The sequence below is a fragment of the Carya illinoinensis genome, chromosome 15, assembly GCF_018687715.1.
Source record: "Carya illinoinensis cultivar Pawnee chromosome 15, C.illinoinensisPawnee_v1, whole genome shotgun sequence".
NCBI lineage: Eukaryota > Viridiplantae > Streptophyta > Magnoliopsida > Fagales > Juglandaceae > Carya > Carya illinoinensis.
Window position 1 is genome coordinate 10,024,815 of NC_056766.1, and position 19,604 is coordinate 10,044,418.

Genomic DNA, 19,604 nt, shown 5'->3' on the forward strand with positions numbered 1-19,604 from the left:
CAAGACCTTGCCACCATCTTCTTCCTTCCTTATATATGTCGATAGTATTCTCTATGCTTCTTGTGGCGCAAGCAAGATTATGATCCATTTGATAATGCATTCTTGCCCAATTTACAGATTTTCCTATAGCTAGGTGTTGAGGCACTTTTCTACCTACCACAAGTCACCAGCCCCATATGCTTTCCAATTTAGTCTTTGGTACAAGATCCACGAGTCTTTCGACTCTTCTCAATTTATCTCATTTAATTATTATAAATTTTTTAATTTTTAACATAAAATATAATAAATAAGTTAATTTTTTTAAATTTTTAAATAATAATAATATTAAAAAAATAATATTCTAATAATATTTTATACAACTTTCAACTTTCATCTCAACTCAACTCAACACCTAAATCAGATAAATATTTAAGTTTTATAACACCCATTATGCACTAATTTATTTGAATTTTGTATTTATTAATTTTTTAAAAAGAATGTTTATGACTACAAATATAATTTATCTAGATTATACACCACTCTATTTATCAAGAGAGCATATTATGAAGACTACTTTATTAATTTCAACCGTATTTCTCAATTTTTATATCTATTTGAATTTTAGGCAACCTTTATACGTTGATATGAGTTAAATTGAATTATAAATAATAATATTTTATAAATTTTATTAAAATATGTTTAACTTTTTAAAATTAAGATAATTTAATTTTTTAAGTTAAAATATATGAAATAGATTGAGATGAATTTAATTTTTTTATAAAAAGTTAAAAAAAATAGATTCTATCAATAAATTTTTAAGATAAATTGACTTCAATTCAACAACCCAACGCTATTTTAACATCTAATTTTTAAAAAGTTTTAACATAATTATATAAAAAATAAAAAATTTTATATACTATATTATTATTCTTATTGATAAATACGTTATATTTTATATAATAAAATAAAATTAAGATGAAAATATATATTATAAGTTTAATATGATATTATAATGGGCTGAAACTATTTAATTTTTTATTTTTATTTATAAATGGGTGTGTAAACTTTTTAATTTTTTTAATGAGTATTTAGCTGGAAAAAGATAATAATCAGACTTTCTCGAGATCTAAAAACAATTATTACACAAATCAGAATTCTATGGAATTCCAATATTATTCAGTGCCCGGTGATTGACCCTAGGGCTCAGAAAGTCCACGAGACTACCCGAGGCTTTCTGGAAAACACAACTGCCAATTTAACAAATTCCAAACCTCCACTCTCCTCCTTAACACGTACTACACACCCCCCAATCACGAAGCCCACAGTGTCCTTCTGACTTGGGACAGCGAAGAAGAATTACACGCTTCGTATCGTGTAGCACGCGCAGCCACGTAAGCTGCTTTTAGATCTCCGCCGACAATAGCGAACGCACGCAAAAACCCACGCAGAAAGTGTTTGTGAAGATGACTGAGAGAGACAGAGGGAGAGAAAAATGACAATCGAAGAGTGTAATAAAGTGGGCAATGAACTGGCAATGGTCTGTTCCTTTATCTTCTGCTGCTGCTGCTGTTGTTGTTAGCTGTCTGGGGTATAGAGTGTGATCCAAGCCATCGTTTTCCTAGCACGGAGGAAGCATTTTAAACAGTACCCGTGCCCCTTTCTTACGTTTTAAGGTCACTGATTCGTTCCCTAGATCTCTCTCAGCTGAGCTGTGTGCTGGGGAAAGAGGTTCTCTCTCTATTTCTCACTGCAAAAGCTCGTTGGTCTTTGAAGTGCTCCTCTGACTGGGTAATTTGAAGGTCAGAGATTGGTTTGGTTGAAGTGGAGGGAAAATGGACGGTGGCGATAGGACAGTGAGGTTGGGAGCCCTGAACATGAATCCCGATCGGGCCGGCTTAGACACGGGTCCGGATGTCTCGGTTTCGTCCCCCGTTACCAGGCAGAAGGCCGCAGCTGCCAAGCAGTTCATAGAGAATCATTACAAGAACCATCTTCAAGGACTGCAAGATCGTAAAGAAAGGTCCAGATTCTTTAATTTTTAATTTTTATTTTTGCCATTTAATATCTGATTTTTTCTTCAGGTTCAGAATTTTGTTGTTTATGCTCGTATTCTTCTTGTTTGATTTAATAGGTTTAGTTATCAATTTTTTAGAATGCGGTGAAAAGATTGGCATTTTTAAGTATTTCTTCCTTTACCGTGTATGGCTTGGCCGCATAGCTTTGGCATGTTTATGTTGGGTATATACTTCTACTACAGAATATTCGGATATGGGTCGTTATATGTCTTTTAGTTTTTATTGAAGCTCTGATTGGCAATTTGAGAAACGGGGACTAGTTGAAAGAGAATGAAAACGTCATGACATTAGTTCTCGGTTTATACTTTCGTTTCTCGCAGATGGAAATTAATTAATTAATAAAAAGGAACATGATTTGTATACAACAAGTTCAATTATACTGGTCGGAATTTAGATCCTTTTCATTTCTCAAAAAAGAACTAATGGCATAGTGCTTTTCTTGTTATTAAAAATAGAAAGTAAGCGAACTAATATGTGCTTGCTTTGTGGTGATTAAGGGTGGCCATTGTAGACCCTCTCTCTCGGAAAACTGCTTGTTTTTAATAATTTTGTTTCGTATTACCCTGTTGTAGACGTCGAGCACTTCAAAGGAAAGCACAAGAAGCTCAGGCATCAGTTGAGGAACAAGAGGAGATGCTGAGGAGTTTGGAGCGAAGAGAAACTGAATACATGAGGCTGCAACGACGTAAAGTTGGAATTGATGACTTTGAGCAATTAACTGTTATTGGTAAAGGTGCATTTGGTGAGGTATGTCAAAACATTATAAGATGGAAACTTCTGGCAGATTTCCCCTTTTCTTTTTAACAAACTAGTATACTATATTGTGTGGTATACTTTTCAAGTACTACATTTCATGGGACATGTTCACCTTAAACATGCATGTCTGTATATCATATAAAACTTACTAGTGTTTGGTCAGATTGATTCTTACCTCATTGAGACATATCACTCGTCACTTTGTGAAGGCCACTGCCATATCGTAGTATGAGTAATTTGCAGATGTTATTAAGATGCTTTTGACTCTGTGAGTTCCCTTGGAGTGCCTAGAGGAATAAATTACAGATGTAACTTCTTGTCATTGCCACGCTAACACATTGTGAATCCAACAAATGCAGGTCAGGCTATGCCGTGCTAAAGATACAGGAGAGATCTTCGCTATGAAGAAATTGAAGAAATCAGAGATGCTTAGCCGTGGACAGGTGAAGTGATATTTTAGCTAAGCTAAAGTTTTGAATATTGGTCTCTGTTTTATTTTATTTTTATTTTTAGTTTTATGATCGATAAGTACTACTTTCTCTGATTTTCTCATATTTTTTGGAAGCCTTACTCTGAAAAAATGTGCATTTTCTTTTCTTAATGTTACATCTGATATCATTTCATTGATCTTTATGTGTCTTTGTCAGCATGCCTAAACAGTCTGTCAGAATTAACCTTCAATGAGGTGTGTGTGGGACTAGGTTAAGGGGGAGTGGTTAAACTCATTGCAACAAATTCAAAATGTCATATAAGAAAATTAAGAAGTGAATGTTGACTTGTGCTACTGGATCAGTTGGTCAAGACCTCTGATGTCTCAAAAACTACAGTTCCAATAAGACCTCAAATATACTTGAAAAGGAGTTTACATTGAGCAATTTGATGAGATTAGTTAGAAATCCACTATCTGATCCTTTTGTATGATATATGTCTAGAAATAAATACCTCTTGTATGCTCTTTTGCAACAGGTTATGTATTAATTGCTGTACTTCCTTCCATAATTTTAGGTGGAGCATGTTCGATCTGAGAGGAACTTGCTTGCAGAGGTTGATAGTCGGTGCATTGTGAAACTGTTTTATTCTTTTCAAGATTCTGATTTTTTATACCTTATCATGGAGTATTTACCTGGTGGAGATATCATGACATTATTGATGAGAGAAGATATTCTTTCTGAAGATGTTTCACGCTTTTACATAGCAGAGAGCATTCTAGCTATCCACTCAATTCATCAGCACAAATATATTCATAGGTATGATATTTACCGTTTTATGCTCTTTTTAAGGTCACTATTTGTCATATACCACTAACCCCTAGGGGTTGGCACAAGTGGTAAAAACCTTGGTCTTGGTGGTATGCTCCCTCTATGTCTAAGGTTCGAATCCTCTTGGCTGCAAATAATTCCTAAGGTCCATTGGATCGGGGGGCTATCCCCTTGAATTACCTGAGGTGCACTTGCAAGAAACTTCTTGCCGAGAGCCTGTGCTCCATTGGGATTAGTCGGGAAGCTATTCTCTGACACCCGGTGCAAAAAAAAAAAAAAAAAAAAAAAAAAAAAAAACGATTTGTCATACATCATTGTTATTATTAGATTTGTCCATGTATGCCTTAGGATGCAAGCGGGAATCATTGGTTGAGCTTCAATGTTATAGGGAATCTACAGGCTTATAAGGACATACAAAAAGATATGCTTCATGTTAACAAACCCTGGCTAGGCCTAGTTTGCCCTGCACAAACTTCACTTCAGAGCCTGAATATCGATTGGTCAAGGATAGCTTAGCAGACTGTCATTTTGTTACAAGTCATGCTAGGCTGAGACCATATCTGGCCTGAGACTTGCTCAGCAAATTGCTGCCTTTTTCCTTGCAATTATACATTTTAATTTATCCTTTTAGCTACCATAAATATGAAACAAAAAGAAATCTAGATGTTAATTTAACTTTTAGGATATATTGATTGATATTTATTGTTCTAAATATGGTTTCAAGCTCATTTGGAATCACGTATTTATCGTCCAAGATCAGCCTCTTTGTAATTTAAAGTTTTGATTAAGCAATACTTGCTGTTGTCTTCTTTCCTTCTCGATCATGACTGACAGACCAAGTTAAGATAATAATAAAAATTCATCAGGGGGGCCTTTTGATGCCCATTAGGATTTTCCTAAGGTGATCTTTCCATTTTGTCATTGTCAAATCACCCAGTAATAGGTGACAACATCCTCTTATGTTTTTATACCTGCCATCAGTTGTCTTGCTTTTCCCTTGACTGAACACTGGAGTAGCACAAGAAAATGAAATATTTTATGGCAGTAAAGCCTTTTTGCTCTTTCTCAACTGTTATGGATTTGAGTTGTAAATTGAGAATGGAATTTTAGCTGTGTTCTTTGTTACACATAAATAAACGAATCTTATTTTCTGGTGAAACATTTACACATTGGCTTACTCTGACAGTATACTACTTGTAGGGACATAAAACCAGATAACCTGATTCTGGATAAAAATGGTCATTTGAAGCTTTCAGATTTTGGCTTGTGTAAGCCTCTGGATGATAAGTATTCAACAATATTACTGGAAGATGAGGGTTTTACCACCCAGGAACCCACACCAGAAAGTGAAGAACATTCTGGATGTGATAAAACACCTTGGACGATGCCGAAGGAACAATTACAACGGTGGAAACGTAATCGTCGTGCATTGGTATTTATCAGAATTCTCTCTCTCTACTATGTTGAATTTGAGTCTTCTATTTCATGGGAAATATCAAGCATCACATGCAGTCTTTAAAGCATACCATGTACAGATTCCATTTTTCTTTTGTCCTACTTGAGCAATATTTCCACACATTTCATGTCATCAATCACAGCTATGTTCTTTAGGCTTATTCAACTGTTGGAACTCTTGATTATATGGCACCTGAGGTTTTGCTCAAGAAGGGGTATGGAATGGAGTGTGATTGGTGGTCACTGGGAGCAATCATGTATGAGATGCTTATTGGCTATCCCCCCTTCTGTTCTGATGATCCAAGGGTCACATGCCGCAAGGTAATACTAATTTGTGGTTCATATCTCTTTTCACAAGTCTCCTTTATATTTTCTAATAGATGACAGTTTTGTGTTGTACCAGATAATAAATTGGAAATCATGCTTGAAATTCCCTGTGGAACCAAAAATATCAGAGGATGCTAAGGATCTGATATGTCATTTATTATGTGATGTGGAAACGAGATTGGGTACCCGAGGAGTGGAAGAAGTAAAGGTAACTGCTATCCAAAAAAAGCCAATGTTCTTAACATGTAACAGGTAGTTTAGAAAAATGATGGGTTGAAAAATAATTTGATACTGGACATAAATCAGAAGGTAAAATGCACATTTATAAAACAGCAGATCATGTGGTCATTCTTAACTTCTGAAAGTTTGCATCACATATTACGAGACTATTCCAAAATTCGACCAGCAAATTTGTACGTCTATATTTGAATGGGTCATTTTTCTCATATAAGTTAGTGGTTTTCCAGGCACATCCATGGTTCAAATGCATTCAGTGGGACATGCTGTATGAAATGGAAGCTCCATATAAACCTACCGTTATTGGAGAATTAGATACACAGAATTTTGAGAAGTTCCCTGATGTGAGTACACTGAAATAGCTTCTTTGGTTTTGTACTCTTATTTAGGACATCGTTGAGTTGAAACTTCAATAAGCGTAAAATGCACCAACACCCTTTGTGTCATGATGTTGTTCTATAGGGAACCCTTTGGGTTTTCCCTTTTTCCTAACTGCACCCCTTATGTTTCCTGAATGTTTGAGTGAGGCCCTTGCATCCATATATTGGTAACAACCGTTATCATCATTTATTATAAACAGTTGCAATTATGCCACGTTAGAATAGTTACCTTTTTTGGCACCCTTGTAATATTATATATTGTTGAAAAATGATTATAAAAAAAGAACATAAGAAAGAAAAGCAGAGAGTTAGAGACAGAGGGCAGAGAGAATGAAGGGGAAAAGAGAAAACCAGTGATTGCTGCTGGCCTGCAGAGACAAGGAGCATAAGTACTCCCAAGTGACCAAGCTTGGCTTCTTCATGAAGGCTGCTACCACCACTCTCTTCTATCAATGAGCACTGGATCATCAACCAGCTTAACCATGATCTCTTTGATTGAAAATTTTCCAGTGGATATGCTTATAAAAAAATCTCACTAAATATATATGTATTTTTTAATTGGCACTGGGTGTCCAAAAACAGCTTCCTGACTAATCCTGAGGGTGTACAGGCCCTTGGCAAGGAGTTTCCTGCAAGTGTACCTTGGGTAATTCAATGGAAAAATTCCCTAGTCTGATGGCCTCTAGAGATTTTGTTTGCACCCAAGGGGATTTGAACCTTAGACCCGGGGGGAGTAGACCCCCAAACACAAGAACCTCACTACTTGAGCCAACCCCTAGGGGTTATCTCACTAAATATGGAAGCTTTATAGATAAAATATCTCTTTTTCAATATTTTAGTAGTTAATAACTGGTAGAGAAAGAGGATGTGAGATGAATATGTTGGTGCAGAGTTCGTGATATTTACACCTATTGCCAATATTGTGCTAGAAAAATAGGAGCCACAAGGGATGCGATTATAAAAATTGAAAGCATACCAGAACGACTAGATGGAAGGCCATCAAACCATATCCGGTATCAGGGCATCTTAACCAAATAGAAATGCGTGATATCCTTCTAGTCTGAAACTAAATAAAATCCTTGTTTCCACCTTTTTGGTTCCAGAACATGGAGCCTGTGCATATTTGCAGCATTCAAGGCGAAATGTTTGTTGAACCGGCGATGTTTTTTATCAGTTCTAAATGTTTCCTAAGTGTCTTCCCCTTGTTCTTGTTTCACTTCCATTTTAAATGGTGCATTTGTTTTCATTGAATGTGGCCTGACCATCTCAACCCTTCATTCACAGTGGTTAAAATTCTATAGAGGTGGAAGTTCCTCTCTCATTTTCTGTTCAGACTTTACAATTTCTCTGAAAAAAGAAAGATAACAGGTTCTGATTATACTTCTCATTCTGTTTTCTAATAGGTAGAAGGTCCGCCATCTACAATACCAACAGTGGGACCCTGGCGGAAGGTACTGACTCTATGCTTTCTCCATTATTGGAAATGTGTACTTAAAGCTTTCTCATAAATCTAAAGCAATTAGTCTTTCTAGAATTTTTTTTTGTATGAAAAATTTGTTAGTGTTATCTTTAGATGAGCTGCTAAACACTAGAGTTGAACATATCATACAGGTTGCATATTTTTGACATTCTTCTTTTGAAACAGATAGTTGTTATTTACCTGCCCAAAAAGGTTAAAAAAGAAGCCAGTTGTCATTCAAGTTCTCATTTCCGTGAACTATCTAATTACTATCAAACACAACTGAACTGCTTACTAAGCAGAGTTTCTAATAATGTTTTCTTTTATAATTATACGGAACTTGGAGATTGGTCATTTTGAAAGAAACTTAAAAGAATAACTTAGCTATATATTTTTGTTTGGAGATGTTAGGATTTGGGGTATTTTTTCTTAAAACTGATATTTAATCTGAAAATTTCAATAATCATAAGAACGGTAGTTGTGAAATTGTAATTGGATAGTTGTTCCTTTTTTCCTTGTGTTGGGTGATATACAAATATCTCAAAGCCCCATTAATTTACTTCTCTTGTCTTCCTATATAGTTCTGATAGGTTTGTCTTATTTGTTCAGTTATTTATGGTGATCAATGTCCTTGCAAATTATCAGCTTTCACATTGACATTGGACACTATAAATCCTCAGTTAGGCTTTTCTCATTTGGTATTGCAGATGTTGACATCAAAAGATACAAACTTCATAGGATTTACTTTCAAGAAGTCAGATATCCTTAAATCACTTGAAAGTTCAGGTACGTTGCCGTTGTCATTTGTTAGCTTCCCCTCCCAGAAGATCGTACGTTATGCAATTCTTTATTACTTTCAATTTCTGATCATTTGGTTATTTTATCCAAAATTTTGACAATAAATGAAGCATACTGGTCCAACTTAAGTGTGAAAATACTTGAAAGGAGCTATTGACAACCTGTTGAATAGGTGAACTTTGATGATGTAGAATCATATTACATCGGATACACCATCATGAATGTAATAGTTCAATTTTTTTTTGGTCAGTAATGAATGTAGTAGTTCATTAGCTGGTACCAATTGATTTTTTGGGGGTATCTACCCTCCTTTTAAGTATTTATTACCTATCAGGAAAAAAAGATCTGTCATCCTTTAAGTACTTCATGAATAGTATATCCTCTTTGGGTTCATGGATTTTCCTTGTGGAACCTTGCATGATTTTCCTTGAAGAACCCTGCAGTTTTTATTTCTTACACAAAAAGGCCTTGCAGGATTTACTAATATTAAGCGCATTGGCATTATGTATACAATATTTTTTTTCTCCCACTTTTTTCTGATTTGATAAGATGAATAATAAATCTGGATAGTTTCATTTTGTTCGGAAGCTCAAAAATACCAAATACTTGAGAAATTAAGCTGATTTCTGTTTAACTCAAATACTTTTAACGTTATTGTGTTCCCGTTAATGTACTGAGCATTGCATTTCTGTACTATTCCGTGATACTTATAAATAGTGGAGCCAAGCTCATCAATTTAGATGTGGATTGCAGGTACAGATATGGGATCAAATGGACCGTCAAAGGCCCCATCACTCATTTCCTTGTTAGGTATGATTACTTTTCATTTTTGCTTTGTTTGATATTAAGGTAACGTAGAAAATACCTATACCGTATTTGTTCTTATCGGATTATATTCCACAATTAGTAATTGCTACCTATCAACATGGCATCAGATTCTGATTGCCCTTTTCTGCCTTTTCTCATGATCGAGCAGAACAAAAACTCATATAAAAAACATCCTAGAATGTCATTTACTGGGGAGTACTGCTGATTACATAGATAATGTTTTCCCCCTTTTTCTTTCCTTGTGCTCCTTTTTTGGGTGGGGTTTCATGTACTATTCTAGTGTTACAGGTGTCTTGTTTAACAGCATAAGTCATCTACATAAATCTTCGTAATTCTTGGTTTTGTTGATTTCTAGCAAGCATATAGATTGGTAGTTGGCTTTATTATCATTTCTTATTTTTCTTTCTCTACTCCCTGTAGGTCGGATTGACTTGCAAGGAACTATAATACCAGAGGAGGAGCAGAAGCAGGAAACCTGAGTTTATTAAACGTTGTTTTGTCCTGCTTCACAAGAGTTAGGTCTTGTTATTTTCTTTACAAACAAACAAAGAAGATCAAGCTACCACACAAGACAGGTTTTGGTTTAGAATAGTCGTGTGAAAACATGAATAAGGTCATGATCTTGAGCACAATTCTTTGTATCTCCCAGCAGATGTCTTAATAAGTAATACTGTAAAGCCAATTTCCGTTCTATATGTCTCGCTCAAGAAACAAGAAACTAAAGGGTAGTTTAAATTTTTCTCAGTATATCCAATGTAACATAGGATCAGCTCATTCAATTTTGTCTGCGAAAGTGGATATATGTTTGCAAGTTATACTATTCTTTCAATGAATGCTCTGGAGATTGGTTTGGGATTCAAGAGAAGTCTATCTGGTTGGATATTCTTGTAAAAATCTATTGATTTTTTGTCTCATCCCCCTCCCCCAAACAACACAATGGTTTGACTTTATGACTGATATCTTTATAAACATCCCTGATCTTTTGTAGTGGTTCTCTAATTAAGTGGCCCTCCATCTTGACATTCATGTAGCTTTATTCTGCCTAGATATTTCAATTTTTAGTGTTCAATTTCTTCAATAGCTTTATCACATCATATTGGACCTTTTCGTCGGCAAGTGTATAGAGGCAAAAGTTGTGCAAAAGTTGTGCTCATAAGGTAGGGTTAGTTATTACTGGTAGAGTTGGTTGAAAGTTTAGAAATTATATTTTACACCCTCTTATGATGGCTATTATCTTATGCTACCATTTTTTTTAAATTTGCATTAAAAAATATCAAAATGGTAATTTACTTTGAATTAAAATTTTTTATAAATTTATGCAATCGGTTAAGTGGTACTGTTTTAATGTTCAGATTTCAATATAAGGGAAAATTATCATAATTTAGTAGTTTATTGTGTCTGCTGATAGTTTAGAGTGCATATTTTAAAAGTGGTAGTTGGGAGTACAAAATGTAATGTTTCTTTAGAGAAATTCATTTTGTACCCTTGCATTATTAAACTATCAAAACTGTCCTATTGCATCTTTCAGCTGCGAAGACTATATTTTGCATTCTCATTCAAAATTTGACCATTAAGATGTATGAAAATTAAGTAATTGGACGAAACTTTTATAGTCAAAATTTATACAAGGTGTAAAGATATTTTTAATAATTTGAGGGTGCAATGCATCAGTTTTAATAGTTTGAAACACAAGGTATAAAACTCCTAATTTGAGAGTACATAAGGTATTTATTTGTTGTGAAAAACGATGACAATGAATTGAAATATAACACCGAATGAGAAAACGATCACACACGCAATCACACACGACACAAGATGTACGTGGTTCGGCAAATTGCCTACGTCCACGGGAGCTGCAGAGGATTTTTATTATTGAGGAATCACACTACAAGATGGGTCACAACACTGTTCATCCACAGTGTTTTCGTAGCTGCTCTGTTACAGACTTAAGAGGCAAAAATCATATTTATAGTTCAAACGGCGGAATCCCTAAATCGTATGTTCGCTCGAGCGGCGTGTCGAGCGCGCGTCGAGCGAACTTCCCTTCCGCATCCCGCTCGAGCCCACTGTCGAGCTGACGTCGAGCGTTCGACTCTGCCTGATTTCGCTCGAGCGGCCAATGCCTCCGCTCGAGCGGTGTGGACCAGACTCCACATTCCTCAACAATTCTCCCACTTGGAGACTGGTACACTCGCTGTATCTCCGTCTTCCTCAAACATGATATCCTCCACCTCTGCAACTCACTGCTCCTGTCTTCATTCTAGAAGACCAACTGAAGTTGCGCACAACTTCAGTTTCTCAAGCGTAACACCCTTTGTCAACATATCAGCAGGGTTCTTGCTTCCACATATCTTTTCAAGTAACAACTGTCCGTCATCTAACAATGACCGTATGAAGTGGTACCTGATCTGAATGTGCTTGGTCCTGGAATGGAATGCTGGATTCTTGGCAAGGAATATGGCACTCTGACTGTCACTGTAGAGAGTGCCTTTCTGATTCTTCTTACCCAATTCTTCCAAGAAGCCTTGTAGCCATACCATCTCCTTTGCAGCCTCTGATACTGCAATATACTCAGCTTCTGTTGTAGACAAAGAAACTGTTTTCTGTAAATTAGAACCCCATGACACTGCAGTACCACCAAGTGTATAAACAAAGCCCGTGGTACTCTTTCTACTGTCAATATCTCCAGCTAAATCAGCGTCAACATAGCCCTGCACCTCCAAGCTCTCTCCAGAGAAACATAAACAGGTTTCTGAGGAACCCTTTAGGTACCTCAAAATCCACTTCACTGCTTCCCAATGTTGCTTTCCTGGGTTACTCATGTATCTACTCACAACTCCCACTGCATGGGCAATATCCGGTCTTGTACAAACCATAGCATACATAAGTGAACCAATGGCTGAGGCATAAGGAACCTTACTCATGTAATCTCGTTCCTCCTCTGACTCTGGTGACTGATTCTTGCTGAGTCTGAAGTGACTTCCCAAGGGTGTGCCAACTGGTTTGGCCTTGTCCATATTGAACCTGCTGAGTACCTTTTTCACATACTCAGCCTGTGAGAGTCTCAACGTACCTCTGACTCTGTCTCTGACAATTCTCATGCCAAGGATTTGCTTTGCAGCTCCCAAATCCTTCATTGCAAAGTGCTCTGACATCTGCTTCTTCAGATTATTGATCTCATCAATACTAGCCCCTGCAATAAGCATGTCATCCACATACAATAGCAAAATAATATAAGAATTGTCAAAATGCCTGACATAACAACAGTGATCTGCCTGACATCTAATATACCCTGCACTGTGCATAAAGTTGTCAAATTTCTTGTACCACTGTCTAGGAGCTTGTTTCAGGCCATACAAGCTCTTCTTCAGTCTGCAAACTGAACCTTCCTTTCCCTGTACCACAAACCCCTCAGGCTGGTGCATGTAGATGTCTTCTTCAAGGTCTCCATGAAGAAAGGCTGTCTTCACATCTAACTGCTCAAGAAATAGATCTTCAGTGGCAACCATAGCCAGTACCATCCTGATAGTTGTGATCTTTACCACAGGAGAAAAGATCTCAGAGTAGTCAATACCCTGCTTTTGCTGAAAGCCTTTTACAACAAGTCTAGCCTTGTACCTCTTACTGCCATCATGCTCAGTTTTCACCCGGTACACCCACTTGTTGTGTAATGCCTTCTTCCCTGATGGAAGTTCTGTCAACTCCCATGTCTGATTCCCTAGCAAGGAATCCATCTCGTCTTTCATGGCCAGCTCCCACTTGCTAGAATTCTCATCTTGCAAGGTTTCTTCATAACTCTGCGGTTCTCCACCATCTGTCAACAGAATGTAATTCAAAGTAGGTGAGAAACGCTGTGGGGGACGTATAGTCCTAACTGACCTGCGAATTGCAACTGTAGGAGTAGACGGTTCTGAAACTGCCTGCGGAATAATAGGAATGGGTGTACTGGACCCACTCTCCCCGTCACTCTCATCTCTACACTGCACTGTGACCTCTGGTAGGTCATCCAATCCTACAAACTCGGACTCCTGAGGAGCTACTGCAGGAACTGTACTCGACTTATCCTTGTACATCATTTTCTCATTGAAAATCACATTCCTGCTTCTTATGATTTTCCGACCCTGATCATCCCAGAAACGATAGCCAAATGCCTCGTCTCCATAGCCAATGAAATAACATTTCTTTGACTTAGCCTCAAGCTTACTGCGAGCATCAGAATCAACAAGCACATAAGAAAGACAACCAAAGGTTTTAAGGTGAGAAAACTTAACCTCTTTCCCGCTCCAAACCTCCTCAGGCAATCCACAATCCAGTGGAACTGATGGCCCTCTGTTTATCAAATAAACGGCAGTGCTGGCTGCATCTGCCCAGAAAGTGGGTGGTAGTCCAGCGTGCAACCTCATGCTTCTAGCACGCTCATTAATGGTCCTGTTCATACGCTCAGCAACTCCATTTTGCTGTGGTGTCCCAGGAATGGTCTTCTCCATTCTGATACCCTGAGCTGCACAGTACTCCTTGAACCCGCCATCAACATACTCACCACCATTGTCAGACCTCAAACACTTCAGTTTCAAGCCTGTCTCTGTCTCAACCATGGCTTTCCAAATTTTGAAAACATTAAATACTTCAGATTTATGTTTCAAAAAATAAATCCATACCTTTCTACTATGGTCATCAATGAACGTAACATAGTAGCGAGAACCTCCAAGAGATGCAACTGGAGAAGGACCCCACACATCTGTGTGCACAAGATCAAGTCTTCCTGTCTTTGGCGTCCTGCCACTTTTCAAGAAGCTGACCTTCTTTTGCTTCCCCATAACACAACTCTCACACATACCGAGATCAACTGTCTTCAGTTCTGGTAGCTTGCCTCTAGACAGAAGTTCCGTCATGCCCTTCTGACTCATATGGCCAAGCCTACAATGCCACAAATCTGCTGTGCTCTCTGCAACGGTAGTAGCAATAGTGTCAATTAAACCAGTAGTCATATAAAGTGTACCAGTTTTCTTACCCCGAGCTAGTACCAATGCCCCTTTTGTGACCTTCCAGGTGCTATCTGAGAACACCACTGAATGACCACACTCATCAAGCTGCCCAACAGAAATGAGGTTCTTCTTCAACTCAGGAATGTGCCTGACCTTTTGCAAGGTCCATTTGTTCTTGCCAGGGAGTGCAATGTCAATGTCTCCCATCCCCACTACGTTCAAAGCCTCACCATCAGCCAAATATACCTTCCCAAAATCACCTGCAACATAATTCCTCATTAGTTCCCGGTGGGAAGATGTATGGAAGGAAGCCCCTGAATCCAGTATCCAGTCATCAACTGGACTATGAACTGCAAGCAATAGTGCATCCTGTACTTCTTCAGTTACCACATTAGCACTATCATTCTCCGTCTTCTTGGGGTTTTTGCAGTTTTTCTTTATGTGGCCAGCTTTGCCACAATTCCAGCAAGTTGCCTGCTGACCAGGCCTCGACTTGCTCTTGCCCCTATACTTTGATTTTGATCTTCCTCTGTTTGAATTCCTGTCATGTGATCTCCCTCGAGATTCAACATTTAGGGCTGAACTCAAACCCGAGGTCTCGCCTGAATCTTTCCTGCGCACCTCCTCAGCCAAAATCAAATCACGAATATCATCATACTTCAGTTTATTTTTACCAGCAGAATTACTAACAGCCATTCTCATGGCTTCCCAACTATTTGGCAATGAAGCCAATAGTATCAGTGCACGTATCTCATCATCAAATTCAATTTCAACAGACGACAATTGATTTGTGATAGTATTAAAATCATTCAGATGTTGTGCAACAGACGTACTATCTGCCATTTTCAAATTGAATAACTTTTTCATCAGATGTACCTTGTTATTCGCTGACGGCTTTTCATACATACCTGACAAAGCCGCCATGAGATCCGCCGTCGTCTTCTCCTTGATGACGTTGTGTGCAACGGATCTCGACAGGGTTAATCGAATAACCCCCAGAACCTGTCGATCCAACAGATTCCAACTAGCATCATCCATCTTTTCCGGTTGCTGCCCCAATAGTGGAAGATGGAGTTTCTTCCCATAGAGGTAGTCCTCTATCTGCATCCTCCAGTATCCAAAATCCGTGCCATCAAACTTCTCGATCCCCGATACCTTCAATTCATCTCCAGCCATCGTTTCTCCTCAGACCCGAACCTTGGCTCTTGATACCAATTGTTGGCGTGTCGAGCGCGCGTCGAGCGAACTTCCCTTCCGCATCCCGCTCGAGCCCACTGTCGAGCTGACGTCGAGCGTTCGACTCTGCCTGATTTCGCTCGAGCGGCCAATGCCTCCGCTCGAGCGAACTCCTCCTGCTCGAGCTCACTGTCGAGCCAACATCGAGCGTTCGACTCTGCCTGACTTCGCTCGAGCGGCCAATGCCTCCGCTCGAGCGGTGTGGACCAGACTCCACATTCCTCAACATTATTTGTCTTCCTTTTCTCTCTCTTGCATTTCTTTAATGTGATTGCATGCATGTTAGTAATCATACATACAATGGATTCTTCGACTATATATTATGTAATGGTGTTGGATGGTCGGTGCTAGGGATAAAGTTGATTGGGTCCATCCTATTCGAAACCTATCACTAATAATAGAGGGAGAAATAAGACAATAAGGGATAAGACAAGTTGAGTTAGACTTGTAAAAAGAAATGACTTCATAAAGTAAGTAGGATTCAATTACTCTAAAGAAGGAAATAGACCTCTATAAAATGAGGAGATTTCTACAAATCTAAGGGGACTCTAGACGCATAAGACACCTCAAGTCTCCTCTCCTCGTAATGATGGCATTTCCTTCAACCTCCATATCTTCTAATTTTCTCCATAGTATTGAGAGACGTGCGAGGTGATGAGAGATTGTAAAATTACTCTATCGACACTTATCCGGTAGTAGCCTGTTCCTTTTTGACAGCTTCCCTCATCTATCAGTATTCAATGACATGGGTTTCCCTTGAACAATACTTGAGGTGTTTTTGTCATGAAGAACAAGCAAAGTAGGTGATTACCTCACTTGGGCCGAATATTGGTATAATACCTCATTCTATGCTTCTATCCAAAGGAGTCTTTTTGAGGTGGTATATGGGAGACCACCATCGATTTTGGTGAATTATGAGAAAGGGACAGCTAAGAACGATGAGGTCGAAAGGGAGTTGATCACTAGGGATGAGATCCTAGTAAATGTGAAGAGAGAGCTTAAGAGAGAATAAAAAAGTATTATGATGAGGGAAAACGTGTGGTTGTGTTTGATGTGGGGGACTGTGTATATTTGAAACTACAACCATACGGACAAAAGACCTTGAGGAAGAAGCTTAGTTTGAAGCTTTTCAAGAGGTATGATGAGCCTTTTAAGGTGTTAGAGAGATTGAGGGAAGTGGCCTATAGATTGAAACTTCCTCCCACATCAAGACTACATCTGGTCTTTCATATGTTCGTGATGAAGAAGAGAATTGGGGACTCTAGACTCATAATTGAAGAGCTACCGAGCCTTGATGATGAGGGAATGATGCTTTTGCGACCTAGAGAAGTACTTGAGTATAGGGCGGTAACACAGGGAATGAGTAGAAGGAAGGTTTGGCAAGTTTTGATTCGATGGCAAGGAGTGCCAAGGGAGGAAGCCTCATTAGAGTATTATGATGATATGGTGTCGAGATATCCACAATTGATCTTTGAGGACAAGGATGTGCTTGAAGGGAGGGGGAATGTTAGAACCCCTAGAAAAATGGCCACGGGCCATGCCTCGACACTACCATTGACATGCCAAGACAACCCCCTGATATTGTGATGCAAGTCTCACTCTCACTCACTTGTAATTGACATGTTGGGTGATTAAATCTAAGGTTTTTTGCTTATTGGTTGGCTAGATCTAGGGTTACCTCAAGGCAACGTAAAGATCCAAATTGGTTGTCGGTGATAATCAATACTAGGTTGAACTAACACTTAACTCTCAAAAGTATTGAAGAGAAAATTCTCATTCATTGAAAACATAACATTAATTGATGAAATAACAATGCAAAGCAAAATATAAATAGAAAAACTCCTAGGGTTGGTGCTACATACCTCCCCCTCTCTTCCTTTAACCTAAATCTAAATCTAGATCTCACTCTTAGATCCACTCCTAAGTTTTAAGAATCCTAAGTTTTAAAAAAATCTAATGCCTAAAATAAAGGAAATTAACTAGGAAATAAGTTAGGAATTAAACTAAGAAATAACATAAATATATTAAAAATAAATAAATCCTTAAATAAAAAGATCATGGGCGGCCACCACCATGAATGACGCCTCCACCCCTATTTTTTAGGAACTTGTCATTTTGTCATCGAACCTTGTCATCTTATCATTCAATCCCTAAAATTAAGGAATTGACCAACACATGAAATTCCTATAGTTGCACTTGTCTTGGACGCCCATCGCTTTACCACCTGAACCATGCATGCAACCCAATGCAACCCTCTTAGCCTCGGCACGCCTAGCCTTCCTAGTGGCATTACGAATAGCTTGTTTTGCATCTCCATCACACTACCATTGACATGCCATGACAGCCCCTCGACACTATCGTTGACATGCCTTGACAGCCCCACTAACACGCCACAGGCATGCCATGTCATGTCCAGGACAACTTAGCAGGCATGCCATGACATGCCCTTGATGCGGTAGCCAGCCAGCATGCAGCAGCATATCCAACATGCTAGTGAGGTTGCTGGCCAAGCCAGCATGCACTAGCATGCTAGTGAGGTTAATGACCAGGCTAGCATGCACCAGCTCGTGTAGCACAGCAAGCGCACGTAGGCAACATCAGCACATAGGCTAGACCAGCGCATGCGCATGCACATGCCAGCAGCCTGCCCAGCGCTTAGGCCAGGCTAGGCCATGTGCACAGCAGCACTGGCCATGTCAGTCGTGCACAAGGCCAGGCCCCCCAGGACATCAATGCCCATGGTCCATGCCATGGGCCATCCTAGACCAAGTCAAGCACCAATGAAAGCCATGGGCCACTATGGGCCCCACACCCATCTCAAGCATTATTTAATTTTTTTTAATCTTTTTATTATTTATGGGATCTATTAGGGTTTTCAACTATGTAAGCATATAAATAGGACCCTTAGCATTTCTTTTTGCATCTTTTTGTATATTTCCTTTGTGGACAAACTATTGTCTTTGAGATTTATTTTTGGTGCTAGGCACTTGGATTGCGTGAGAGCAATTTGTGAATTCCAAGCAGAGGATCTTCACATTACAATTCATAAATGAGTGATGATTCATTTGTCAATCTAATGACAAGCTTCTTTTCACAATTCCATTGTTGATCTTTACTTTCATTGTTATTTCTCTTTGATTCCATAAAGTCTTGCATATCCATCACCATTCACGCCAATGCCATTCCATTCAATGATCCTTGAGTTATTCATCCATTTAACACTCTAGATCTACCATTCCCAATAGATCTAGCCGTGTTGCCCATTGCCATATACTTTTCATACACCTTCTTACCTACCAAACACCATTTTAGCCTCCATTTACCCTTATTCCATTAAACACACATTCCATAAGGCCATAAAACCTTAGATCTAGCCTAGATCTATTTCCTCTATTGCCTTTGCCGAAAACCCTACTTCCTATAAGGATTTCCTATATTTTAGGAAACCCTAACCCTAGCCTCCACTAATTCCAAATTATTAGGAGTTCTCCTAAAACCCACCTAAACCCCAAAATCCCTACCTCTTTATACCGTAGCCGAATCCCCATTAACCCTAAAAGGGTTCCTACATTTTTGGATCTCATTAAATACATCCTAAACTCTAGCCTCACTTTACAAATCCTAGGACTTCCCAAGTGGCACCAACACCCAAGAAAGACTCTCCAATCCTTCCACATTGCATCATTGCTCACATACATTCCATTGATTTCCTAATCCACAATTGCCATCCAAACCATCATTAATCATTAAACACCATTGCTCAAGATCCTTACTTAAGTAAAGACAAGCAAGAAAATGAGGCACTTCGGTCATCTTAAGGAGAAGCGGAG

The 19,604-nt window shown here is 38.6% G+C and overlaps 1 protein-coding gene across 2 annotated transcripts; it reads left to right on the plus strand.

Annotated features, from left to right (window-relative positions):
* Positions 1-1,263: 1,263 nt before the first annotated feature.
* Positions 1,264-10,413, plus strand: LOC122296530 (serine/threonine-protein kinase tricornered-like). Of its 2 annotated transcripts, none has more exons than XR_006238579.1 (12): positions 1,264-1,999; positions 2,627-2,801; positions 3,170-3,253; positions 3,816-4,057; positions 5,270-5,501; positions 5,681-5,845; positions 5,928-6,059; positions 6,319-6,432; positions 7,876-7,919; positions 8,635-8,713; positions 9,479-9,535; positions 9,974-9,988. XR_006238579.1 is itself a non-coding variant. In XM_043106306.1 (12 exons), exons 1-12 carry the CDS (start codon positions 1,812-1,814, stop codon positions 10,030-10,032), a joined length of 1,575 nt encoding a protein of 524 aa, XP_042962240.1. In that variant the 5' UTR covers positions 1,267-1,811; the 3' UTR covers positions 10,033-10,413. The 2 variants fall into 2 exon arrangements, 1 of the variants encoding a protein (XP_042962240.1); XM_043106306.1 differs by having other exon boundaries at positions 1,267-1,999; positions 7,872-7,919; positions 9,974-10,413.
* The last annotated feature ends 9,191 nt before the right edge of the window (positions 10,414-19,604 follow it).